Here is a 22,195-nt window from a genome sequence, read left to right as displayed (position 1 = left end):
ATACTATGTCCCAAATGTTGCATGGGCCAAATGTCTACTAAAACTGTATTTTTGTTCTTTATCTGAAATTCCAATTTGCCTTCATGTCCTGTAGATGTCCCTGCTAAATCTGATGACCTTAATGAAAGCAAGCTGAACTAGGTCAGCTTCTCGGCAACACAGCCTGACCTCCCTGAATTCCAGGCCGTCTACGGACAGGAGCTGGGCGCTTCCTTGTTCTTCCGGGTCTGGTCTGAGTTGGGTTTCTGTCACTTGCGAGCAAAGGAGCCGAGATCGGAATAGCCAGTGACGGCCACAACTGGGGAAAAAAAGCAACCTGGGAATCCAAGGGCTTGAAAATCCAGAGAGTAGCACCAAGGGCTTGAGAACTCTTAAAGGAGAATTTCTGGGGCTGGCGCTCTGGCCTGCAGTCCGGCAGGCAGGTGACCCCCGCTGACCTGGAGCCTTCCCGCCTCCTTCTGTCTTCAAACTCTCCCCTCCTTTTCTTCCTGGGCCGCTGATGATTGGTGTAGTCATTGCTGTCCTACCAGAGTCTGTTGTCCCACTGCAAGGTAATTCATGTTTACTGGGTCATTTTAAACCCCACACTTCCATAGATTTAAAAGAATTTTGCAGTATAAAACCCTTTCGTTAGAGCATGATCTCCAGCGGACAAATGCTAGAAAAAACATACGTGTTCAGTGACAGGGACAGGAACTTCATCAGGATGCTACTCTTCCTGGGATATAACGCACGCGTGGAAACCCAAGTGTGAAGACACGAGAACAGAGAATGTTCGTGAAAATACAGGCGTACCGTAAAGCAGCATACAGAAGCCTGGCCGAGGGGGACCCCTGAACACAAAAACAATAGGTAGGCATGGCGGATAATTTTTCGCATTTCGCAGTTTTTATGGTATTCTTAATACACAACTAGAAAATTTACCTTTAGGAAGTCGCTTTCCCTCTTGGTTGGAAGGGGGAAGGGAAACAGACCTCAGCTTTGCAGCCCTTGTAGTTAATGGAGGGGCCAAAGGAGGAGGCAGTGACAGCAGTGAAAATCGGGGTCACCCTCCCGCCCAGCCCCCACGTTGCTCTCAAGTTCAGCGGTCAACCCCCCCCCCCACTCCCGGTTCTATGATCTTTCTTTCCAACGAGGCTCCTTCACCCAAAAAACATGATGACGGTGTCCACAGGCGGGTGGCGGGAGCAGAGTGCAAGGTCCCAGGTCCCAGGCCGAGCTCGCTCCCTTTACCATGCCCCCACCCCGTCACCCCAACACGAGTGCTGGCCCCGTTGTCGCCACTCCAGGCCACTGTGAACGTGGGAGATTCCGTCTCCCCGGGGCCACACCCGCCTTGTCCCCCACCCATCAGCCCCTGGCGTCGGCTGCCCCGGCTTCGAGAAGCTCTGTGGACCGAGCCCTGAGGAGGCCTTCAGGTCCCCGGCGACAGCCCAGTTCTCTCCTCACCCACAGACACCTGCCTCGGGGCCCACAGCAGACCTTCCTGAGCCTCCCTTGGGGACTCACCCCTGCTGGGGTGGCCTCCCTGTGTTACTGAGATGGCCCTGCCCAGTAGCTACCCCCGCAGGAGGCACACATGTCCGGGTGTCGTGTGAACAGGGACATCTGGACCATCCCTGAACCCCCGAAGCCGTAGCTGACGATTCGTCCCGTTTTCACGATCGCCCTCCAGCCACTCGCGTACACGTGTACCGCCCGGCCTCTGCGGTCTTGGTCCCCGGCAGGCCGGTGAGCAGGTGGGGGAGTGGACAGAGGGCAGCCAGGGGCGCCCAGCCATGCTGTCCCCTTCTGTTGGGGGCCCGGCAGGCAAGCAGACGCCCTCCAGGGCTCTGGCTGTGGCTGCACAGAGCTCGGAGGAGATTCTGGAAAAGGCCAGCGCTTCCTGAGCTTGTCCACCGAGAGCGCCTTCGACTCTCTGCATGTCCCTGCCTTCCGCCCTCCGGCTGGCTGGGCCAGAACTTCAGTCAGGAAAAATGGTTCAGATGAAGCAATAACCAGCAGCCACCGTGGTCTAGCACGGCGCCAGCCAGCACCGGGGGGCCTCCCCGGACTGACCAAAGCCTGGCCCCAGACGGGGAGCTCTGCCCTCCCGATAGGCCCCAGCCTCCTCTCGGGCCAGCAGGGGTTTCCGCTGGGCTTCCTGAGACACCCAGCAGCCCCCAGCTGTGGTATCTCTCGTGCACCCCCGGAACGGGTGACAGTCCTCTTCTAACCCTGCAAATGGTCAGCAGGCAGAATCCCGGCATGACCGCACTCGGGGGCTGGGGAGGGCTGCTTGGCTCTGCTCTCTGCCCGTGTCCCTCCCTCTCAGGCTCCCCGTGGTGGGCAGAGGGTCGCCAGCAGCTCCAGGGCAACTGGCCCTCAGGTGGGCGGCCAGGGACCCAGAGGAGCTTTGGCCCCCATCCTCGAATCACTCTGGTTTGACCAACCTGGGCCACAGGTCACCCGGAACCAGTCGCTGCAGCTGTGGGTGTTGGGGGTCTTGACCTGCCAGGACCCTGAATACAAGCACGCAGAGGCTCCCCAAAGTGGGGGGGAGCAGGTACCTGTGACTCTCAGGGCTGCCTTCACGGCTGCTAGCTGGGCCCCGTCATCACGAGGGCCGGTAGGCGGGGAGCCTGTCTCCCTGGGTTTCTGCAAGGACAGCACCGCCTCCCCAGCAGGGAGTGGGAACCCGACACTGGTTTTTCCCCCAGCTCTGGGCCATCTCCTCCAGGAAGCCTGTTCTCTGTGTGCTTCCCAGGCGGAGGCACAGTCATGGGCCGCCTGCAGCCTCTGGTTTCCGCCTTCATTACCGACTACGGTCCTCCCTTCTTCCCCTGGGGACTCTGGCATGTGTCTGTTCCCCGGGCCTCCTGACCCCTAGGGACATCTCCCCTTCTGGATTAAGCCCGTGGTTCCTGTCGCTGCCTTGTGAAGTCACCACTCTGCTCGGGTCCCACAACCAGCAAGTCTCTGGCTCCTCTGTCCCCAGTGGTTCTGCAGTTTTACTGAACTACCCCCCCCCCCAAATCTTTATGTTTCTGGGAACATGACACAGGTGGAAGGTGAGAATCAGGCAGAGCACACAGAAAAGACCAACGATGGTATCAGGCCCCGTGGCTTTCAGAGATGCTCCCTCCTGGCGTCTCCCTCTGGCCCAGGGCTTCCCCAGCTGGTGGGCTGCCAGCAGTGTTGGGGGGGACGGCTGAGGGGCTGCCAGCAGTGTTGGGGGGGACGGCTGAGGGGCTGCCAGCAGTGTTGGGGGGGACGGCTGAGGGGCTGCCAGCAGTGTTGGGGGGGACGGCTGAGGGACCCATGAAGCCCGGTCACCTGGCCCACCGAGGTCTCTCCCCGGAGGCCTATGGGCTTCGAGCAAATGGGATGCAGCCACTTTGCGGCGACACACCTGCGTGTGAAGAAGGGACGTACGCAGGTCCTCCCTTGGGGACCAGACTCTCCCCTCCCCTCCGCCAAGTCCCACTCACAGCACAGCGACCAGGTCTGTCACCCACACACCCCGTCTCCCGCAGGAAAAAGGAGAGCACAGCTTTTGGCAAAACAATTTTATTGTTTAAAAAATACATGATCCGTTTGACATACAAAAAGTCATTTTAAAAACCCTGTTCTGAATGTGTCTCACTGTCTAAAACATCTCTAAGTGTCCGCCGCTTCCACAGAAACCAGGGGCGGTCGGTCTCCTCGTGAACAAAGACAAGGCACATCCCTGCCACTCGCCAGGGAGGGCTTCGAGTCTTGGGTCTCCCCACCGCACAAGGACACGGTCCCTCTGAGAAAGGAGGTTCTCGCCTCTCTGCTTGCCAGGCAGAAGCCCAGTACGGAGTGTCCCAGCACAGGACGGTCAGACACAGTCTTGACCGCGACACCCACCGGTTTCCATGCTGGCCCCGCGCCCCATCTAGGTCTCTTGCCGGCCCGGGATCAGCTCAGCCTTCCTGGCTGGAGACAAGACCCCGCACTCAGCCCTTGGTTGGGGGACCGGGAGGAGGAGGCTGTACAGGTCCCACCTCGGAGAGCTGATGCACTCTGGGCCCTCGACCAGAGCTCACCCAGCAACCCGTCCTTTCCTAGTTAGGTATCTCATGATGTTTTATGACCGACCTCTCTAGACTTCCGTAGCGGTACAGCTAAACACCACACTGACGAGTTTATGCAGCATCTGTTTGCACTTCCACTTTCACAGCGAACTACCAGCCTTTCAAATGTGCTCCCTGGGCTCTCAGCAACCAAAAATGTGTCTGTTTACCCGGCCTGCACCAGAGGGGTGAAAAGATGCAGAGACTTCCTGCAAAACACCCGAGAGCGGGGCAAGGGGTGGAGACAAAGACCATCCTAGGAACGAACCCACAAGCAGAAGCATAATTCATCTAGCCCCCTGCCCCGTCCGCCTTCAGGTCACGCACAGACACAGCCCCTGGGGGTCCGCTTTGCAAACAGAAGCTCCCCAGGAAGGATGATTCCCCAGAGAGATCACTCTCCCCAGCTCGCTAGGATTTCAGAAATGCCTCCTCCAGTCCTGTGCTGGCGACAGCACTGGTGAGCTTGTGCCTCGCTTAGCAACGAGCCGTGGATGCCGCGCTCACACCTCACCCGGGCTGCCGACTGGGGGCCAGGGAGCACCGCCTCTGGAGAGACATCTGCCACTGCAAGTCCCCAGAACGAAGGGACCCTCACTTCCACGGAGACGCCACAGGGTGTGAGAGGGGCCCATGGCCCGCCAGCACCCCCTACAGGCCCCCAGCACCAGACGGAAGCTGGACAGAGCCGGTGGCTCGGGTGAGCTGCGGTGGGCAGAGGGCCGGTAGGGCCCACGGGGGAAGCCAGCGACACTTCCAACCAGGCGACACTTCCAACCAGGCGACACTCGTTGCTGGAACAAACATTCCCAGAGCCTCTGAGCACCAGGTGGACCAACTGAGCCACTCGCCCCTGTGATCTGGCCAGACGCCCCCTTGGGCTCCTGTTAGCAGCCGATGCTGGTGTGGCTGGAGGAGGGGACCCCGGAATGAAGCGAGCAGCCCCTCGAGCGCCCCCAGCACGGGCTGTAGCTGTGGGCCCAGCAGAGGGTGGCAGGAGGTCCCGGGGTGGGGGCTGGGGGTAGTACAAGCAGCGAGGCTGACGGCAGGGGACGGCGGGGTGACACTGGGTGGCAGCTGCCCTCTCACGGCCCTCGGCCCTCTGGGTTTGTCTTTCAAGGGGCGGGCGGCCGTGGATGGAACAGGCCGGCCACCACGGGCCTCTCCCTGGGCCTCGTGCGTTCTCGAACACGCCGCCAGGCAGCTTCTCTACAAGGTCTGCAGGCTCCTGTCTCCTTAGGAGAAAAACCTAACCAGATAAAACCGACACAGACTGAGTCTATGCTGCTTATGTGAGGCCGCATGTGTTTTTGTTGAAAATAAAATTTTTTTTGTCCCTGGAAAACTAAACAGCGGGAAACTACCCCTCAAGGGTCTATGGAAGCGTCCCCCCACTCCTTTCTCTGCCACACGGTCCCCAGCTCTCTGGGCAAACGGGGAAGCGAGGGAGCGAGGCAGAGCAGCAGCGAGCTCTGGGCCCCGGGGACAGCAGGCCTGGTCCTCCGGGGGGACGACCCGGGGAGGGGCACACTCTGGCCCGCCAGGCCCAGGGTGGGACTAGAGCTCTGTCTGCAGAGAAGCGAGCAGCAGCGGCCAGCGCGACACGACTGTTGTGACTTGCGGTCAGCAGAGAACGGTGCTCCCAGAGCAAACTCGGAGTCTGGCTCACGACCACCTGGAAAGCCCCTCCCTTCTCTCCCCACAGCACATGGCAAGGGGCTCGCTCTAGAGATGCTAATACCAGCCCCCCAGGTCCGCGAGGACAGGCAGGCTCCCGCCCGTCCCTCGGGGCACCCTGGCCTGTGGCATCAGACAACTGCTGCTCTGGTGTCCAAGTCTCTGCAAACAAGGACCCCCTCACGTTCCTCACTGGGCACATGAGAGAGTGGAGGCCACCGAGCACCGTGCGTCGTGCCGCCCCGGTGCTCGTCACCCGCTCGAGGAAGTGGGGGGGCAGAGCGGCACCGACGCTGGGGCCACAGCAGCCGCGCTGCAGCAGACGGGCCCGCAGCGCGAACCTGGGAGCAGCCCGGGCTCCCGCCCCTGCGTCTCCCTCGTGGTCCCCGGGTGAGCTCGACACGCAGGCCCCCTTCTGCACCTCGGGGCCTCGGCTCACGGACAGCGTGCAGTTGGATCAGAGCAGCATTTTCCGAACTATGTATCAGCTCAGTCTAACAGGCTCTAAGCAGCTTTTCTCAAACACAAAAAATAGAAACTGGAAAGCGTCTCGTGTCCTAAGGTAAGAATCCCTTCGTGGAACTTGTGCGTGAGGCAGACTTGCACACAAATGTGATCACGGACGCCCGGGGTAAGGTGTGCTTCCGACCGTGGGTCATGGTCCGGAAAGGCGGAACACCACGAGTCTAGGTGGCCCAGTACAGGACAAGGGAGCAAGCGGACGCAGGGGAACACCGGCAGGGTCTTCTGGTGGACTTTTCTGCTGTGATCTCAGGACACCACTTGGCCCCCCTGCCCTGGCCCCTGCCCCTGCCCCATCCACAGATGAAGGCAGGACCCTCCGCTCGGACGGGAGGTCCTGGGCTCAGGCCCACACGGACTCACTATTAGTCAGCAGTGGTGACATCAAGAGCCTGCTGGCCTACGCTGTAGCGGTGTTACAACCACAGAGGATGAAGTTCCTGACAAACACATGGGGGCATGTTCAAGGCCAAGGGCTCCAGGGCTGCCGGGAGGGGAGGGGAGGGCAGGGACGGTGCAAGAGCGCCCCCACGTGGCCACAGGCGGCACCGGGCCCGCAACCGTCCGTGTCCCCTCAGGAGCACGAGCCCTGGAGGCAAAAGAAAACCGCTAAAACGCAGACCCCCAGACACAGAGACTTGCCGACCCGGCAGTGGGGAGAGCTTTGCCAAGGTCAGCTCTCCCGGTGTAAGGAGAACTGTCCTGTCGGAGGGCCGTGGGAGGCCACGGGGCTTTGAACACGAGAGCCTTTCCCATGGAGAACCCCCAACTCAGGCTTATTTTTCTTCAAGGCTTTTCAATCCATAGCCTTGAAGAAAGTACAAACAATCAAAAGCAGAGAACTACGTCTGCCAGGACGATGACGTATTTCCTCACCAAGGAAAGCCCTCAGGGTGACACCAACAACTGACACAAGGTGTGACTGTAAAACGAGAGAGCAGCCACCCGGGAAAAATCGGGCTCATTCCCTCCCAGTCCTGCCTTGGGAGCATGAGCATGTGGGCAGCTGAAATACCAACTAAATGTGTGAGAATATTTCTTAAAGGAATTTAGAGACACCCCACCCCCCGCCACCGTCACCGGCCGGCGCGAACGGAGAACCGAGCACCCACCTCCTCTCCGCAGGGGCTTCCCGTCTGTCTCCCCAGGCAGTCAGTGTGCGGCGGTGCCGGGAGAAGCAGCAGGAGGGGCCAGCAGACAACGAGCAGACAGACTCCGTGCCCCCGAGAGGTAGTGTGAAGGGGGGGGGGGGCTGCAAACTGGTCAAGTCCCTGAGAAGCCCGTGGGCAGCCAGCGCCGCCTGGGAACCGCAGCCGCCCTGGGTGGAGGCCCAGCCCCTGTCTGGTCAGATCAGAGCCCCTGGGTGGTCCGGACGATTTCCCTCACATCTCTCCCCACAAACGACGTGTCCCCATCACAGAAAGACTTAACCGGATCTTGCGTGGTAAAGCAAGAGAGTGCACTGAGAGTGGAAACGCCCACAGAAAGTCTCCTGAGGTGTAAAGGACCCTCTGGAGTGAGGGACCCCTGGAATGGCCGAGTCATCTATGCCGACTGCGTATCATGAAGGGGGTTGGCCAGAGAATGGAGAGTGGGCAGGGGGCCTCCCTCACACAGAGAAGTTCACCTACGGACAAAGGGAGCTCCAAACACCACTTGCAAGAAACCTCCCACTGTTTGCTGCTGTATCACTGCTACCGCCCTTCATCTGTCTGCGGGACAGCAGGAAGACAGAGGGGAAGGGAACCCAGAGAGACAGAGCAGGAGGAAGCAGCCACAGAGAGGCCAGGACAGTAGGCTAAATGCCAGAGGCTTGGGAAGAAAGGGAGGGATAAAGAAATGGCCAACTCGAGGTCTCCAGACGGTTTCTAGCACCTCGTTGGCATGGGCACTATACCTGATGGACACCTGTGCCCCCGTCTCACTACTACCCAGTCTTCTTTTCCCCAGGAGCCAGTTCAAGGATCACCTCCTCCAGGAAGCCTTCCCTGATTAACCTTAGCTGTTGCATTACTGTTGAAGTTGGGAGCTTCCACACCATCTTATTTTGTGCTGGCTGGTGTTATCGTGTAACTGCTGCTGGTATGTTCTTAGCATGGCTATTCCTCTCTTGACTTGGACTGGAAGCTTCTCAAGAGCAGAGCCTCCATTTCTTCCGTGTCTGTGTCTACCCACCACAACTGGATAGAGACTGTCAAAGGGATTGGGATAAGGCCTAGTCCTTTCCTCTCTGGGGACTTAACCCTGAGGCATCAGATTCCAGAGGGCCAGGGCAGGTGGCAGGACTAAGGACGGGGACAGGACAGGGGGAAGCAAGCGTGGGAGTGAGCAAAGGCCAGAGGCACCATCATCCCAGGAAAGCCTCATAGTCCATATACCAAACCAGCTGGCCAGAACTAGGCAGGACCCCCGAAATGGGCCACTTCTTAGGCTGATGGCCCACGCGGCTCACCAGCAAGGTGATCTCCCGCTTCATCCTGCCCATGACCAGGATGGCCACCTTGCGGGCACGGTTGATGAGCGGCAGGCTGAGGCTCATGCGCTGGTGTGGCTTGGAGGGGCTCCTGGTCAGCACCACTGGCTGTGGGCCCTCCAGGCCGGCGGGCGACTGCGGGAACAGGGAGGCCGTGTGCCCGTCCGTGCCCATGCCCAGCAGCACCAGGTCGAAGCTGCTGTTGGTCACCAGGGCCGAGATCTCACTGGCATACATCTGGGCGCCCTGGTCCTCCTCGGCACAGAGGCGCTGGTGCAGGTGCACCGGCATGGGGTGGACGTTGTAGTAGGGGACCCTCACGTGCTGCAGCAGGTGCGCCTGCAGCCCCTGGAAGTTCGACTCCGGGTCACGAAGCGGGACGCAGCGCTCATCCACCAGCCACAGGTGCGTGTGGGCCCAGGGGAAGCCATAGTGCCGGGTGGCCAGCTGCTGGAACAGGGGCACGGGGCTGGAGCCGCCTGACAGCGCCAGGTGGAACTCGCCAAAGCGCCGCACCGCCCGCATAGCCGTGGCCTCGATGTCATCGGCCAGCTTCGCGATCAGCTCCTCCGGCCAGGCCGAGATCAGCGGGCTGTCCCGGTACTTAGACTGGAGAACCTGGAAGTCGCTGGGACTCGGAGCGGAGCCTGGCCCTGGCACCAGCTGCTCCGGCTGCTGCCGGGAAAAGCGCAACTGGGTGCCAGTAAACTCGAAGTCCAACAGGTGCCCGTTCTCAGCTCCTCCTGGGTAGAGGCGCGGGGCCTCGTGAGCCAGGCTGTCCAGCAAGGGGGTCCAGAAGGCCCAGGAGGCCAGCAAGTTCTCTGTGGTGATGAACGAGTCCTTGCGGCCGTGGAAGATGTGAGATATGAGGACAGAATAGGCGTCCTGCTCCCTCACGGGGCTGTACGCATAGAAATCCGACAGGGGGCGCCCAAAAAGGCGGAGCCCGGGCCGGTCCTCCACTTCCTTCCAGCTCCCAGAGGGCAGGAAGGGCCTGAACAGGTTCCGACTGACCAGCACGGCGGGACTGCCCAGCTCCCCGTGTCCGATGTAGAAGACGATCTGCCGTGGCAGGCACTGGCTCTGGTCCGCCACCCAGCGCGTCTCGGTCTGGGCGCAGTAAGCCTGGTTCCGGAACAAGATCCGCACGTAGCCCACTCTCTCATCCAAGGCTTTGCCAGACATCAGGATGAAAGGGACGCCCTCCCAGCGAAGGTTGTCCATGTGAACAAGGATGCCTGAGGTGACAGGGGACAGCGGAGGTGACCCTTGGGCACAGAGAGCCCAGGACTTCCCAGCACACCACCTTCCCTCCCCTCCCTCCCCATCAGCACTTCTTGTCTCTGAGCCCCTCCTCTAGACAGGTGCCTCTGAAGCACCCCAGGCCTTGTCATGCTCAGTCTTTCTAGCATCTACTCAATGCCCAGTCAGTGCTCGAAATGCAGCCTCTGGACCACCTCAGCCACCCCTCCGTGAGGCGCCTTACGGTCCTAGCCTCCCTGCCCCAGCAAAGAGAACTGAAGTCTCACGGTGGGGCGTGGGGGTGCTTCCCTCCCACTTGCAGAGCACCTGGATGTGCCTGAGCCAAGGCCAGACAGGGGAGAAGGGGCAGGGCCAGGGCTCTGAGCCCACAGCAGGGTGGTGAGCAGGTAAGGGGGGGGCGTGCAGGGACAGGAACATGGCAGTGGGAGCCAAGAGCTCAGTGCCCTCCTGACTCGGGTCCCCAGCCTGGTTTTCCTACATACTGCCTCCACGTGACCCTGAGCAAGTGTCTGAAGTTCATGGAGCCTCTGGTTTCCTGACCTTGGAATGAGAGCAGTGATGCTGCCTGCATCCCGGGTCTGTGCCCTCAGATATCTAGGAGGTGGCCTCTAGCCAGGGCCTGGCACGTCCTCAGTGCCCCACGGACAGCCGCCGCTCCTGGGGAGGAGCTTATTACCTGCAGCCTTAGGGGGCCAGGCCTCTCCGGGGGCACTCTGGGCCCGGGAATGGTCCACAGCACGGCTCAGGAGGACGTCTGTCTGAGCAGCAGGGAGACTGCCTGCTGGAGGTGCCGTGGGCTGTGGCCGGACCAATCTGTAGCCTCCCTGGGGGGCTGGTTATAGGCGGAAGCTGGGTCTGTCCCCAGCTCAGAGAGCTCCAGAAGCGTGTGTGGATGTGGACCGAACTGAGACCACCGCCGGGGTGCCCGTCACCCAGAACGACCCAACAGGTAAGCTGCTGCCGAAAGACGCCGGAAGGCCAGAGAAGCGAAGGCCCTTCCTCCTTGGCGACGAGCCCCCTGGTGAATGTCCCACCTGAGGTCTCTTCCAACCCAACCAAAGGGCGTCTGGACTCAGGAAGCTGCTTCCAGTAGGGGGCAGCCCCGGGGCCCACCTGCGAAGGTCGGCGTCAGGCTGTGGAAGCTGTCTGGCTTCTGCTGCTCTCGGCGCACCTGTCCGCTGTACGCCTGGTACTGGCCCAGGACGGCACTGTCCTTGTGCAGGCCCCGCAGAGCCTGGAAGGCCTGGAGCTTGTGCCGCAGCACAGCCTCTGAGCTGCTGACGTTGTAGGGCAGCTCCATGGCCACGAGGGTGAGGACCTCCGTCAGGTGGTTCTGGAGCACATCGCGGATGACGCCGTACTCCTCGTAGAAGCCAGTGCGGCCTACACGGGAGGGGGTGGGGAAGCAGGGGCTGTGAAGAATCAGCAAGGTGCAAGACTACCCCGAGGCACACGGGGACCCCCTACCCTGCACCCCAGCCCTGTGTACCCACTCTGCAGCCGGTGACCTTAGACCCCGGGCCAGAGAGCTTACAAAAACAACTTAAGCCAGAGCCAACCTCAGCGAGAGAAGGAAGGAGGGTGTCTCTGAGCATTCTAAGTGAAGCTATCCAACTCCTTGGGCCTTCCCAGGAATCTGCATGGGGAAGGGTCTGGTGCCAGCAGAGGCCAGAGGGCGTTTATTGGCAGATGTGAGGCCGGACTCCTGCGCCCCGCGTCCCACCCCCGGCATCCGTCTGCAGGTGTGGTACTGCTGGGGGCGGCGGCATCACTGCAAGGGCCTAGGCTCTGGGGTCTGTGTTGCTTAGGGATGTGTGATCCCAGGCATTTCCTGACATCTGGGTCTGCTTCTGCACCTACCATTGAATGGGGTAAATGGAGAGAGCCGGAGCACCCACACTCACAAGATCCTGATGTCGAGAGGAAGAAACATGCTCACTCTGATAACATGAAAACCAATTTTGAAAACAGGATATAAAACGACCGGTGTATTTAGAACTTCAATAAATGAAAAACGACACTGGATATTAGAAATTCAGTGGAAAGAGTCATTAGAAGACAGATCTGAAGAGGTCATCCTGAACGCAGGATAAAGGGACAAAAAGAAACCCCCCACACACGGTATGCATCTTCCTCAAAACTAAACAACAAACTGTCTAGAGACTCTGACCTACATAGAAACAATAAAGAGAAGCAAAGGAGTGAGCTACCCAAAATCTGGAATAGTTAAGGAGAGAAAAAAGGATAGGATTTGGGGAAGGGCACAATAAGGCTCCTTTTAAAAAGTGGCTTGGTGGGTACACTGGGGTCTGCGCTACCGTACTTCTTCATGCTATGCACATTTAATAGGAATTCTTTTTTATCTAGTCAATGTTTAATTCAAATAAGCAAAAAGCAGCGGCCCCCGGTTTAGACCTGCCTGGTCCCGCACACTCCCTTACAGGGGCCACCCGGGGTCCTCGGCACCAGCGCTGAGCCACCTGCCCCAGCCCGGCCCATGGTGCTCGCTCACCACCAGCTGGACGGCGAGCAGGACCAGCCATGACTGGCAGAACGTGCCCTGAATGCAGCCCAATAGGCCACGTGTCGTGGGGCAAGAAATTAACCCAGAAGCCCGCTCCTAGGAAGGCACCTTTGTCCTCAGCAATAGGAGCCTGACTCTCGTTCTCAGACAGAACCTGACAATCGAGCGCAACAGTGCCTCCAAAACACCAACCCCCCCACCACCCCCCACTGCCGAAACAATGTCTGAGTACCCCCAGCCGCACAGGGTTCTGGTTTTCAAAGTTCTTACAGTGTGGCCGAGAAGACATCAAGAAAAGCCAGTAATTCCAGGAACAGTGTCTATCGGTCCGTTTACTCCTAACAATCATGATCTGTAAGAAGGTCTTACTTTTATTTCTTTTTTTCAAGATTTATTTATCTATTTATTTGACAGGTGGAGACACAGCAGAAGAGGGAACACAAGCAGGGGAAGTGAGAGAGGGAGAAGTAGACTTTCCACTGAGCAGGGAGCCCAAAGTGGGGCTCCATCCCAGGACCCTGGGACCATGACCTGAGCCGAAGGCAGACACCCAACGACTGACTCACCCAGGTGCCCCAGAAAATCTTACTTTTAAAACACAAATTTTAATTGTAAAAATACAAGGAAACTGGGATTCAGAGAAGTTAGGTAATTTGCCGAGGGCCACACAGCTGACAAAGGAGTAAAAATGAGACTGAGCGCAGAGCCTGCCATTCTTACCACCCAAAGACCCCCCCCCTTCAATGTCCCACTACTCCCACCTAAACCACCACACAAGTGAACATTAAACTCAGGAGGGGAGCTGAATGGCACAAGTACCAGCAGCTGGTGGGAGGAGCAGGAAGAGGCTGGCAGAGCTTTGCCGGAAGGATAGACCTAGGTCAAAGGTCAGGGACCCCAAAATCCTAGTGAAGGAAGTCACAGTGGGAGGAGGACAGGGCAGGGATGGTGTCCCTCAGGACTGTTAAATGCCTCAGCTGCAGTCCAGTGGTGCCTCACAGGATGATGGGCCCTGCATGACCAAATCTTCCAGATTTTTAGGAGAATATAAAGGTTTGGATTAAGTTGAATCTCGTGGTTTTTTTTTAAAAGATCCTATTTATTTATTTGAGAGTGAGAGCGCGAGGGAGAGGGAAAGAGAATCTGAAGCAGACTCCACACTGAGCACAGAGCTCAACGGAAGGCTCAACCCCACAATGGTGAGATCATGACCTGAGCCAAACTGTAAGCTGGACACTTAACCGACGGAGCCACCCAGGTGCTTCAGAATCTCGTGATTTTTAAGTGTGCACAAATAACTGATTTTTTTTAATGCTGTATATCTCAAAGCAATACATATGTGCGTGGACTCTGCCCTGGGCCACACCCTAGCTGGGGTACACATCACGAACCAGAGGACAGAGGCCCCAACACACAGTGTGTCCGACAGCGGGAAGCCCGGCCTGGCAGGAGCAGTGGTCTGTGATTCAAAATAGCAGAAATCCAGAACAGATGGAAAGGGACTTGTAAGTGAGGCTGAGAAGTCTCCAGGGCTATTAAAAGCCCTTTACTTCCACCAGTTAAACAGAATTACCATGTGGTCCAGCAAGTTCACTCCTGCGTGCGCACCCGAGAGAAATGAAAATGTAGACGCACGCAGACATGGGTACACAAACTATTCACAACGGCGGAGGACTGGAAAGAACTCAAATGTCCATCATCTGCTGACGGGTGGATAAAATGTGGCCTATCCAATAGTCTGTTGGACATTATTCCCATGAACGACAGAAGTCCCGGTGCCCGCTGCCATGCAGACGCACCCAGACACCGTGCCGGATGCCGTGCGCTCGGCGAGAGAAGCCAAACCCAGAGGCCGCCCGCGGTGTGAGGTCACGTGGACGGGATGTGGCAGGAACAGGCAGATCCACAGACACAGTGGGTCGGCGGTTGCGTGGGGCTGGGAGGAAATGCGGATGAGGATAAGGGGTGTGGGGCTTCTTCTGAAGACAATACGAACGCTCTAGGGTTGCCTGTGGTGGCTGCACAGCTGAGAGTATATTAAAATCCACTGCACTGTATGTTTTAACGGGTAAATTGTCTGATATGTGGCTTGTATCTCAAATAAGACTTTTTCAAGCAAGTGTTAGAGCAGGAAGGGGAACCCCGACAGAGGTGCCGTGGGCCACGGCCCTCTCCCACCCACCTGCCGGACGACCTTCCTGCGAGGGGCCTGGTGGTGATGCAATCAGCAAGGCAGCACTTGGGGCAAATCCGGGACGTAACTAGGGCCACAGAAAATGAAGTGACAGCAAAATGCAAGGCATCAGTCAGGAGATGAATACAGGCTGTGCGGAGGCAGATCCGGGTCGTGACCTGGAGTGTGGTCTCCGGAGGCGGGAGGTACGGGTTCACGTACCCGCTCTGTCGCCTTTCAGCTCTGCGACCCCATATGAGCGGTCCTCACTCCCTCATAAGTGGGGGACAGTGGCATTCCCCCGAGTCGGGCTGCCCTGAGCAGTAACGAGTTAACCCATGTATGGGGCTGGGAACGGTGCCTGGCACACAGGAGGCGCTGGGAGGTCCCGGCTAGGATCTGTGTTATTACAGGAGCTGCAAGAGAGGGGCTACCGGCCAGGCGACACAGGGGACCGTCACCACCTGGAAATAAAGAAGTCTGAAAACGCAGCTGGTGTTTCCTGAGAGAAATTCAACGACCGTTTACATTCGACATCTACTGAATGTGCAGTGGTGCCCGTATCGAGAAGGCCGCAGGCCACGAGGGCTAGAGATATCCTGGATTTCATGAAATCCCAAATGCCCCCGATGGCAAAGGCATCACTGTTTTACAATCGCTAAGGAACAGATGGGCCGCTGGCCACGTCAACCACGGCGCCCCATCAGTGGTACATGCGACTTCAGAGATGGTCAAGTGTAAAAAAAAAAAAAAAAAGAAGTGTCCTGGAATCAGTGAATTGCATGGTTAAAAGTATAAATGGGATATTTAAAGCTTCGAGAACAGATGAATTTTGGATAGAGGAACACAGCAGGATCCTTAAAAGCCCTGTATCTGTTTACTACTCGTTAGCGTAGCAAACCCCTCAGTAGCCCTCTTCCTGTTTTTATCCTCTCTCCATCCACAGGGAGAGGAGAACGCACGTCACAGGTTTGCCACCCGCTGGGTAAAAGAGAGCTTCCTTTACTCCTTCATTTCAAGCTTGGGGGGGGGGGCACCCGTGTTTAGCACAGCCTCCCATCCCTTCCTGGGTCCTTCTGCCTTTTCGCCTCGCCTCTGCCGGAGAGACAACCACAGGACAGGAAGTCAAGTCAGGGGCCCCCGCTCTCCTGACAACGCCAACTGCTCTGGTTTATTCCCTAGTGAGCACCAATGACTGTGGCTGATTTTTCCTGAAAACGATCTATACTGACTCCTGCTAGCCTTTCCTAGACTGAAAGCTGAGGGTGGAAAACCCCCTGATGGATGGACAAGGACAGAAAAAGTCCCGACCACATCGGAAAAGTGGAAGCAAGCCCTCCAACATCCCGGCTGCCCCACGGCTCAAGTCCAGCACCGTCCACGATCACAAGATCGCAACATCGCCAGCATGGGAGACCCGCTTTGCCCCTCTGCTGTGCTGCCGCTCAAACCTTTGTGGGTTAGCATCCCATCGAAGGCAAGAGAAGCAGTGTCCCACCTGCTTAAAGACGACTCCCAAGGGGCGCCTGGCTGGCCCAGCTGGTAGAGCGCACAACTCCTTATCTCGGGGTTAGGAGTCTGAGCCCCACGTTGGATGTAGAGATGACTTAAAAATGGGAGCTTAGAGGGGCGCCTGGGTGGCTCAGGGGGTTAAAGACTCTGCCTTCGGCTCAAGTCATGATCCCAGGGTCCTGGGATCGAGCCCCACGTCGGGCTCTCTGCTCAGCGGGGAGCCTGCTTCCTCCTCTCTCTCTGCCTGCCTCTCTACCTACTTGTGATCTCTGTCAAATAAACAAATAAAATCTTTAAAAAAAAAATACAAGCTTAGAAAAAGTGAGGGGCTGCACTGGGCTCCCTGCTCAGCGGGGAATCTGCCTCTCTCTCTCTCCTATCCCCCTTCTTGTAGTCTCTCTCTTGCTGTCAAATAAATAAATAAAATCTTAAAAAAAAAGAAGAAGAAGAAGATTCCCACAAACCCACCAAACTGGCAAGGACAGGAAGGACAGGAGCACCCATGCAGGCAAAGCTATCTGAAAACTAGACACAGACACACTGTTGCAGATGTTCTAGAAATCAGTCTAATAAGATGCAACACGAGCTACAAAGTCATTTCCACCGTGTGGCCCAGTAATTCCACTTCAGAAGCATACTCAAACGGAAAATATTTTTTTAATGCTCATAAATGTTCTAGAACGACAGTGGTTGAACAACTTTGTGAATATGTCAACTACTGAACTGTACACTTTAAGAGGGTACATTTTCTTTTTCTATTTTTAAGATTTCATTTATTTATTTGACAGATAAAGATCACAAGTAGGCAGAGAGAGAGAGAGGGAAAAACAAGCTCCCCACTGAGCAGAGAGCCCAATGCGGGGCTCGATCCCTGGACCCTGGGATCATGACCTGAGCTGAAGGCAGAGGCTTTAACCCACTGAGCCACCCAGGAGCCCCTAAAAGGGTACATTTTATGACACGTGAATTAGATCCTAATTTTTTAGAAGCTTGCAACGTCCTATTTAAAATAACAAAAAGTGAAAACAGCCAAAACACCTCATAATGGGGCGATTCATTTTCTGTGACACAAACAGAACAGAAACACAGAGCTTATACACTGTACAGACTGTCGAAACATGGAAGTTTAAATACACATTCACATACATACATGAGACAGAGAGACGCTGTCAGGTGAAGGTCGGACACAATGGAGCATTAAAGACCAGCGAGGGTCTATACATCAGCCAGCACGGGTCACGGTGCAGTCACCGGGAACCGTGACGAACAATGCCACTCCCTCCCCTGGTCGGCTTGGAAGAACAGCATTCTCCTTTGTCAAGTATTTCTATGTATGTGATTTCATTTCATCCTTAAAACAACCCCAAGAGAGGTAAGGGGGTTACTGTCATCATACAGAGATGTGCTGCGGAACACACGCTTCAGAACCGGGACCAGACCCCCCCCCCATTGCCTCCATGCTGTGGAGATCTGGATCGTCCCAGGAAAACACGGAGTTAAGAACAACAAAACTGAAAGCTCGCTGTGATCCCTCCCAGGACCTTCGAGGTAACTAAGAATGAAAAGTGGGGAGGGCCAAGGAGAGAGCGCAGGTCTGCGGGCTGGCCGGGGTTCTCTCCAGTCAGGAGGCCTGGCAGCTCCCTGAGCTCACCCTGAAGACAGCCCTGCAGGAGGACACGCACCAGGCTGGGCGGCGGGACAGCGGGCACGCAGCTGGGAGGACCCCGGCCGCCTTGGTCCCTGTGTGAGAGGCACGATGCAGCCACTCTGACCCTCAGAGGTCAGCATGCACCACGCTCCTTCCCCCCCATGGGAACAGGGACCCTCTCAGGCAGGGACAGCTACACCATCCTCACGAGTCTCCCTCTTTCTTCCACGCGGAGGAGAAAGTAGGGCAGCACAGAGACGCAGAGACGCTCCGAGCACATCCCGGCAGGAAGGCCAACTGCCAAGGGCCTGGGCAGATCCTGTGGCCACAGGCACAATGGTCAGAAACTGGGGTTCTGAGGGGCCACAGACCTTGGATCACATTCCTGCGCCCCCAGAAGAGAGGGCAGCACTCGCCACGCAGCCCTCCTTCCCACGGGGCCCCCAGCGGCCCAGCCAAGGTCACTCCTCCTACAGCCCAGGGTGCTGCGGCTTCAGGCCAGCCCAGCCCCCCAGGGTTTCTGCGGCTCTGAGAGGCTGAGAGGAGCAGGGACCTGGGACCGGGAAGGGTGCTCTTCCCTTCCTGCTCTCCCCTCCTGCTGTGCGGGCGACAAGGCAGACAGGCGACTCCAGCTCCAGGCTGCGGCAGGGAAGGAGAGAGCTGCTCACACGGCCCCAAGAAGGGGGGGCAGCCAGCCTCACCCGCTCGGATGTTTAGGGGGTGAGAGGAGACATCCAAACGACCTTGCCACTCGGAAGTCCCCTTCCCAGGGCCTGCAGAAGCTTGGAACCGGAGTCCTCCTGTTCCCAGGCCTGGCGTGTCCCCAACAGCCGGGCCACCCTGGAGCCTCCCTGCCCAGGAGTCAGCAAGGGCTGCGCAGGCCCCGGACAGGGGTGGGGAATCCGGAGAAGGGGACGGCCACTGCGCTCTGCCCTTCTGCAGCTTCACATCAGAATACTGGGCTCTAAAGCCCGCCTCCAAAACTTCCAGACCACGCTCAGTGTCACTGCAGCAGCTGGCCTGCTAAGCACACTGAACCGCAGCAAGGCATGGTGACCTCCAGCAGGAGCGCAGTCCTTCCTCCTGCCCTTCCCAGCCCCAACCCCAGCAGAAGGCCCAGCCCAGGCCCGGATGTGCTGGTCACAGGGCTCCCTGGGCATGGGAGGTGGGTGCAGGGCCCACATCTCCTGCCCTCTCCCTCCGGCCTCAACTAAAGTCTTTCTATAAGGGGCCCCCGAGGGATAGGCTCCAAAGCAGGACCCAGAGGGGACAGCGAGGATTAGTGTTTAAGGCCCCAGAGCTGCACCGGGCCACTTTCCCAGCATGCAGAGAACGCTTGTCCTTCTGGGTCCCCAGTGCTCAGGAATCAGGGAGGACACACAGTTGCCAGAGGCCTCACTTGCTATGGGGACGAGCACAGTAGTGGGAAGCCAGCCCCCATGAACCTGGTCTGGGCCCAAGTATGCGACCCGCAGGCAAACAGCCCGACCAAGGAGAGCCAACCCCCAGGACAGCTGCAGTCCCACGGGCCATCTTCGACAAGCACAAGCAGCTGAAGGAGCCCGCTGGCCACCCCCTTACAGGTCCTAAGCCCCTCCGGGGCTAGTGGGTCCCCTGCTGCCTGCTTGCTCTGGGTCTCTCTGTGCCTCTGGGCTGAAGGCACAGGGCCCACCAAGTGAAAAAGCCTTGTGCTCTGGGGCATGGCAGCAGGGAGACCTTCCCCTCAGACCCCACACCCTGCAGGCAGCTGGGCCTCTGCCTGGGTCCCACACGGCAGTCTGGAAGGCAGAGCCACTGTCCCCTCCCTCCCGGAGCACCGCTGTGCGCTGCTCTCCAACCCGGAGATTCTCCCTGCCTCAGGCCAGGCCTTGGCAAACAGACCTGCCCACGCCTCTGCCTGCCTTTCGGTCTTACTTTCTCCTTTCCTTTTTCCAAAATCCCAAAGTACCTTTGCTAGGATGAGCCGGCGTGCAGTTTGCCTGGCCCCTGGCTCTGCAGGGTTCCCGCAAAAAAAAAGAAAACAAAACCCAAACCTACAAATGTTGTGAGAAACCAAAAGGAAAAGAAAGGGGCAAGAGGGTTGGAAGGAATAAGGGGCAACAGCACAACTGGTAACCCGGACACCACAGCCCCTCCCCAGCCCAGCGTGGGCCCAGGAAGGACTTGCCAGAAACGGGGGCGGGGACCCAGTGTCCCAGCCCTGCTGGTGGCTGAGACAAGTCCAGGCAGGAACTGGTGCTGGCCTACAGAAGGGGTGACAGCGGCACCTTCCCAGCCTGCCCCAGGCTCTCAGCCCCGGGTCTGAAGCTCCTCCCTCTGCAGATAAAGCAAGAAAGATGCCCTGCACTCGCCCCAACAAGGACAGGCACAAGGAGGCTCAGCCTGAGCCCTGCCTAGGACAGGAGGGAAAGCTGAGAGGGTCGAGGCAGGTTCCTGAGACTCACAAAGGCTCAGCGCAGTGGAGAAAGGGCCTCTGTTCCGGTATGGGCTCCCAACCGGAGAAACCAAGCTCCTCTCAAAGACAGCGATGCCCTCAGAGCCGTGGCTCCCGGGCCCCAGGCCCCCAGTCCTCCCATTGCCTGCCTGTGGGGTTCATTTTGGAGTCTCTCCCAAGAGACCCTCCCCCCAGTGAACCTGCGTGGTGGCGGGGGCAGAGCCAGGCCTCATACCCTCCGCACAGCCACCTTCCTCACACAGAGCCTCTAGCACTGGACACACTAGAAGGGAGGGAAGCTGGAGAGAGCAACCACGGGAAGGAGAAAGAAGAGGAAAAGGCTAATAGAAGGACACAGACGTCCCGGATCCCCCAACCTGGGCCTGGGTGGGTCAGCAGCCTCGGATGCTCCAGCTCGGGCTGCAGAGAGCAGAGCATGGGACAAACGGGAGGCAGCGGTGCCCAACCTGGGGGCCAGAGCCGGACCGCGCCCCGAGGGCCTGGTCCACCACCTCCTGCCCCGTGACCTCGGGCACGTCCCCAAACCGCACCTGTAGGTGGAGGCTAATGAGAACCCACCTCATTCGGCCCCTGGGGGGACTGACACAAGAATAATTAGCTTCTACAGTCTTGGGTAAGAACAGATGCTTTGAACGAAACAACGCGCTCCCAGCAGGTGAAGAACTCCCCGAAGGCCAGAGCTCCGGGCAGCCTCGGGAGCCACAGCCGTGTCCGCACCGCCTCACCGAGCAGGGAAGCGACATGTGCCGGGGTCACCTGGCAGAGAGAGGCCCCAGGACCCAGGCCAGTGCCGCTCATTCCCTTGGTGTTTGCTCGGCCGTCTGACGAGTGTGCCAGGGGCCAGAAAGGAGGGGCCTGGCGCCCAGGGTCTGCAAAGACGCGCACGGGCCGGAGAAGACCCAGAAAAGCCTGGAGGGCAGAGAAGGAGGCACGTGGCCATCGGAGAGCCTGATGGGGGCCGGCCTCGTGGAGAAGCCCCTGAGCAAAGCTCCCGAAGAGAGCGGCCGCCGAGCCGGAACCGGCAAACAGGAGGGAGGGGAGGAAAGGAGCAGGTGAGGAGCAGCATCGAGACAGCCGGCGCCCCCTGCATGACCTCAAAGTCTGAGGGGCCCTCATGCCGCCCAGAGGGTCTGTACCATGTCCACGTGAAACTCAGGTATATGCTCCCGGAGGGCAGCGAGGACCACGAGGGCTTCACCTGCAGGCACCCCAGAGCTTAGCCCAGTCCAGAGCTGAGACCACACGCCAGGCAAAACCTCCCTCCCAGAAGCACCGGCCATGGGAGCCTTCAGCCCACCACCTCATCAGGCACAGGGCCGGCGGAGGCCACGGAGCGGGCGACCCTCACGCACCTTCTGCGTCCACCGTCTCCTTCATGATGATCTCCACCCGCTCCACGTGGTGCCGGTTCCAGAGGCCGTCCAAGGCCTTGCGGTTCTGGTCTCGGAAAGGCAGGATCTGAGCCACGGCCTGCCAGGGAAGGAGACCGGTTATGCCGCCGGTTCTCAGGGTGAAGAATGAATCCTGACTCCAAGGAAGGGCCCCAACTGCTCTACCCCCCGCTCCCAGACGCTCTCAGGAGCCCCCGTCCCTGGGCCTCAGGACATCCTCGCTCCATGCAGACTCCAAGAACTGTTAAGTGACCTCCACAGGGTCAGCAGCATTTTATTTAGCAAGGAAAAGCAGATTTAAGATTACTTACCTTCTATCACCGTCAACTTCTCATAAAAGAAAGCTACTTTAACGCCAAAAAAGGAGCAAGAAAAACTTCGGACTGGATGCATTCAGGAAGTGCGCTTTTCTCGTTTTCCCAGAAGTAAGGGGAAAAGCCCTCCAGGTCAGACCCTGGTCTGAGGCGCGCTCTTCGGG

General features: G+C 58.3%; 1 protein-coding gene across 3 annotated transcripts in view; it reads right to left on the bottom strand.

Moving 5' to 3' along the window:
* Positions 1-3,533: 3,533 nt before the first annotated feature.
* Positions 3,534-22,195, bottom strand: part of H6PD (hexose-6-phosphate dehydrogenase/glucose 1-dehydrogenase) — a 29,116-nt gene continuing 10,454 nt past the window's right edge. For all 3 annotated transcript variants that reach the window (XM_082685345.1, XM_082685346.1, XM_082685344.1), the window contains exons 3-5: positions 21,679-21,796; positions 11,128-11,397; positions 3,534-9,989 (exon numbers count right to left, since the gene is read on the bottom strand). In XM_082685345.1, the coding sequence (XP_082541471.1) occupies positions 8,626-9,989; positions 11,128-11,397; positions 21,679-21,796 (1,752 nt within the window). In that variant the 3' untranslated portion in view covers positions 3,534-8,625. The remainder of the gene's footprint in view (positions 9,990-11,127; positions 11,398-21,678; positions 21,797-22,195) is intronic.

The sequence above is a fragment of the Mustela nivalis genome, assembly GCF_964662115.1.
Source record: "Mustela nivalis genome assembly, chromosome: 10".
Lineage (NCBI taxonomy): Eukaryota > Metazoa > Chordata > Mammalia > Carnivora > Mustelidae > Mustela > Mustela nivalis.
Note: the sequence above shows the minus strand (reverse complement) of the source record. Positions and strands in the feature narration are given on the sequence as shown.